The 3,580-nt window shown below is 38.7% G+C and overlaps 1 protein-coding gene across 1 annotated transcript in view; it reads left to right on the plus strand.

Annotated features, from left to right (window-relative positions):
- The window catches only part of LOC140339888 (transient receptor potential cation channel subfamily V member 6-like), a 20,180-nt gene extending 16,600 nt beyond the window's left edge, over positions 1-3,580 (plus strand). The window contains exons 11-15 of the mRNA XM_072424801.1: positions 173-176; positions 209-275; positions 1,436-1,704; positions 1,839-1,945; positions 3,130-3,580. Coding sequence (XP_072280902.1) covers positions 173-176; positions 209-275; positions 1,436-1,704; positions 1,839-1,945; positions 3,130-3,580 — 898 coding nt within the window. The remainder of the gene's footprint in view (positions 1-172; positions 177-208; positions 276-1,435; positions 1,705-1,838; positions 1,946-3,129) is intronic.

Genomic DNA, 3,580 nt, shown 5'->3' on the forward strand with positions numbered 1-3,580 from the left:
TGAGGATAGGTCACTGAGAGGGTAGCCAACCTCTATATGTTGTTAAACTAAATGAATGCGCCAATAAACTGAGAGGAGAGAATAAACCTACCACCAAGGATGAGGAGGGATGATATCTGATTTTGGTATTTGTTGAAATTCTATACTTATATGTGTATTTACAATATATTAGATGTGTGAGAAAATCTCACTATCTCAATTTCTGCAGATGATTTTTGGAGATTTGCTACGTTTCTGCTGGCTGATGGTCGTGGTCATTTTTGGATTTGCAACTGGTGAGTAAAAAGTTCTGAAGATTTATAAGAAACATGTTGCAGATAATGATGCCAAAATAATCAGTACAACCAAAGCCTCATTACACCTAAATGTTGGTGAGTTAATCCATGAATTCCTAAAGGTCTTGGATTCTTGGATACTCGAGCTTGGTCCTGTTTGTCATAATCTCTAACGTTGCACTTGGTTTCTAGTGACCTGGGATTTTCAGGATCCCACCTTTGTGTGTTCCAGTAGTTTTTTCTGGTATACATTTTTATCAAATTGGGATGGTTAGAGCCCCCTCACTATGGACATAGTGGGTGTGCAGACCCAGGAAGTCAGTGCAGGAAAGGTAAGAACTCTTCATAATGAGCAAAGCAGGTGTGCAAACCTGGGAACTCGGCATGCATATTGTATTGTGGAAACTCCACATATGGACACAGCATGTATGTAGACCCAGAAACTCTGTATTCTTCCTCATAATAAAAACATCCTCATAATGGGCAGAGAAATCTCAGCCCAGGACATAAAAAAAACCCTGCCATGTAATTGAACTCTCTATCATTTACCAGCAATACTAAAATTTTGGTTTTTATTCGGCCGACCTTTTGACTTAATTTCAGAGTTACATCTTCATGTTACTATATAATAATATAAACTCCGCACAGAAGTACAACCTAAGCATTAGAGGCCCATTTCTATGGATTTCCTTTCAACCACCCAGTGGGAAGGCACAGAGAGTTTAGTACAGGAATAGGGAAGTTGGAAGGTTGCATGCTTGCTTCTAATCCTATTACTTTTCCTGGCTATCCCAGCTGGGTTTCTAGACAATGAAACTTGAAATTATGAAACATTGTCTGCACAATTAAAGCAAGTTATTTAAAGTATTTTTGTTCTAATATTGCCTTTAAAATGATTTTTTTCCACACTGAAATTCATTTTTGTATTGTATGTCCCCCATGCCATTACCTGGCTATTTGTGCCTGACAGAAGTCAAAAGTACTAGTAGCCTGGATAAAACTATGAAAGATATGTGTGAATGACCAGTTTTGAAGGTTTATTTGAAGGAGTATGCATGCATATGGGGCAAGACTGGGAAAACATTGATCTGAACTGATCTCCACCTAAAATAAAACAGATTGTGTTCCTAAATATCTCTCTACATTTTTTTTTCTGACAGCATTTTACATCATATTCCAGACAGAAGATCCTAAACAGTTAGGGCAGTTCTACAACTACCTCATGTCCCTTTTCAGTACCTTCGAGTTGTTTCTCAACGTCATCAACTCCCCCACCAACTATGACGTGGACCTCCCGTATATTTTCCACATTGTCTATTTTACCTTCACCATCATCGCCAACCTCCTAATGCTGAATCTGCTGATTGCCATGATGGGGGACACCCACTGGAGGGTGGCACAGGAGAGGGATGAGCTGTGGAGAGCTCAGGTACCTAACGATCTTTGAACATATATGCACGGGTCCAATTTTATTATTTTTTTAAATGTAATTGAATTATTCTTTAAGGAAAATTCAACATCATAATAAAGAGATACACGTGTCTCCCTACTTTTTATTACCAGGTTGCTGCAACCACAGTAATGTTGGAGAGAAAGCTCCCGAGATTCCTCTGGCCTCGATCAGGAGTTTGTGGCACGGAGTATGGCTTAGGAGACCACTGGTATTTACGGTAAGTTATATTGAAGTATTTTGCTTGTTTTTAACTATACTTAGCAGAGATTTCCAGTATGTATTTTAGGAGAACCAATCAAGTGATACAAACATTCAGTATTGAACTATTATATTTGTGCAGATTTTTTACTTGAGAGCCAGGGGACAATCTTCCAGGTTCCAAGAAGGTATGACAGTATAAAATGGAAAAGGCTTGTAGTTTACGTTTCTCTCATTAGCAATGCTTGAGCATTTTACAAAGTTATACATTCTTTGGAGCTGGAAGACTGTGAGAAGCCACCGCCTCTCATTTTGAAGAGTTTAATATGAGCAAGGTACATGGAACTAAATAATGGGGCCCACACACATATTTTTTCAGTATCCTTATACATTATTCTGCACAATTGCAGATTATATTTTCTGTAATCTTTAATGGCATTTTATCTATGTTCTGCAAATGCTTTTATATTAAAACTTTAGCCATGGATGTACATTTCCGATCATGACTGTAGGATGATGGCACTGTGATGGCATCATGCTTCATCTACAATATTGTATTCCCCTATGGTATGCATTTTTTGAGCCGTTGTAAGAAAAATGAATGGGGTCTTTGGGGGCCACGTTAGCAGAACTTATTCACAAACATTCACACATTGGGCCTGATTTATTAAATATCTGTAAGACTGGAGAACAAAGACTGTCATGAAGAACCTTGTTGATCCAGCAAATCTGGAATTAATTTGGACCACAAATAAAAACATTTGCCAACTAATAGCAAATAAGTTTTAAGAAATCCATTCTGGGTTTATTGGACCACCCAAGTTCTCCCATGATAGTCTATATTCTCCAATCTTGGAGCCTCAAGACTGGAGCCCATCAAGCTCATAGTGTGATCTTGAAGATCTTCCTAAGAGGGTGGGAGGTCCACCGAGATGCAATTATTTCTTTATTTTCTGGGACAATTTATAAACCAGGTCCATTGTTATTGTGGATGGGGGAGATTTTTAAGATCGTCAGTAGATAGTCTAGGTGACTAGCACTAGAACATGGTATACGCTTTATGTCTATAGGAACTGCAAGGAATCCCTAGATGTTACACATTTAGATAACGGAAGAAAATCATCATGTTTAGATAAAAGGAGTAGAATTACTTTTAAAAAATGAAATTATTAAACCTTCTAACCACATTTTCTGGTACTGCAGAGTGGTGGTAAGAAAGGACCTTAGTCAGCAGAAGATACGTCGATATGTTGAAGCCTTTCAAGGACCAGAAGAAAACACATCAAATGGCCTAAAGCCAGACATAACTGGAAAACCACATCTGCCCAAGTTATTGGTGACTGAGGTAGATGCCCATGAACAACCAGGAACCTCACATGAAGCAATAAGGACTTCACAAACATCAAGTGGGTTGCTACAAAAGGACACAACCAGAACACAAGGTGCTTCACATATGGCCCATTTGGACATACCACAAATATACGTGGAATCGTCTAGGTCAAGGTTTCATTCTTCAGGACATGAAGTGCCTGTGGTTAAGAAGGAAGGTGGACGTGGTTGGAAAATTTTAAGGTCGGTTCCAATACAACAATTACAGGTACAACCCTCTCAAGCCTTTCACAGTGATGAGGAGGAGGAAATACACCAAGTTTAA

This window comes from Pyxicephalus adspersus, chromosome 10 (genome assembly GCF_032062135.1).
Source record: "Pyxicephalus adspersus chromosome 10, UCB_Pads_2.0, whole genome shotgun sequence".
Taxonomy (NCBI): domain Eukaryota; kingdom Metazoa; phylum Chordata; class Amphibia; order Anura; family Pyxicephalidae; genus Pyxicephalus; species Pyxicephalus adspersus.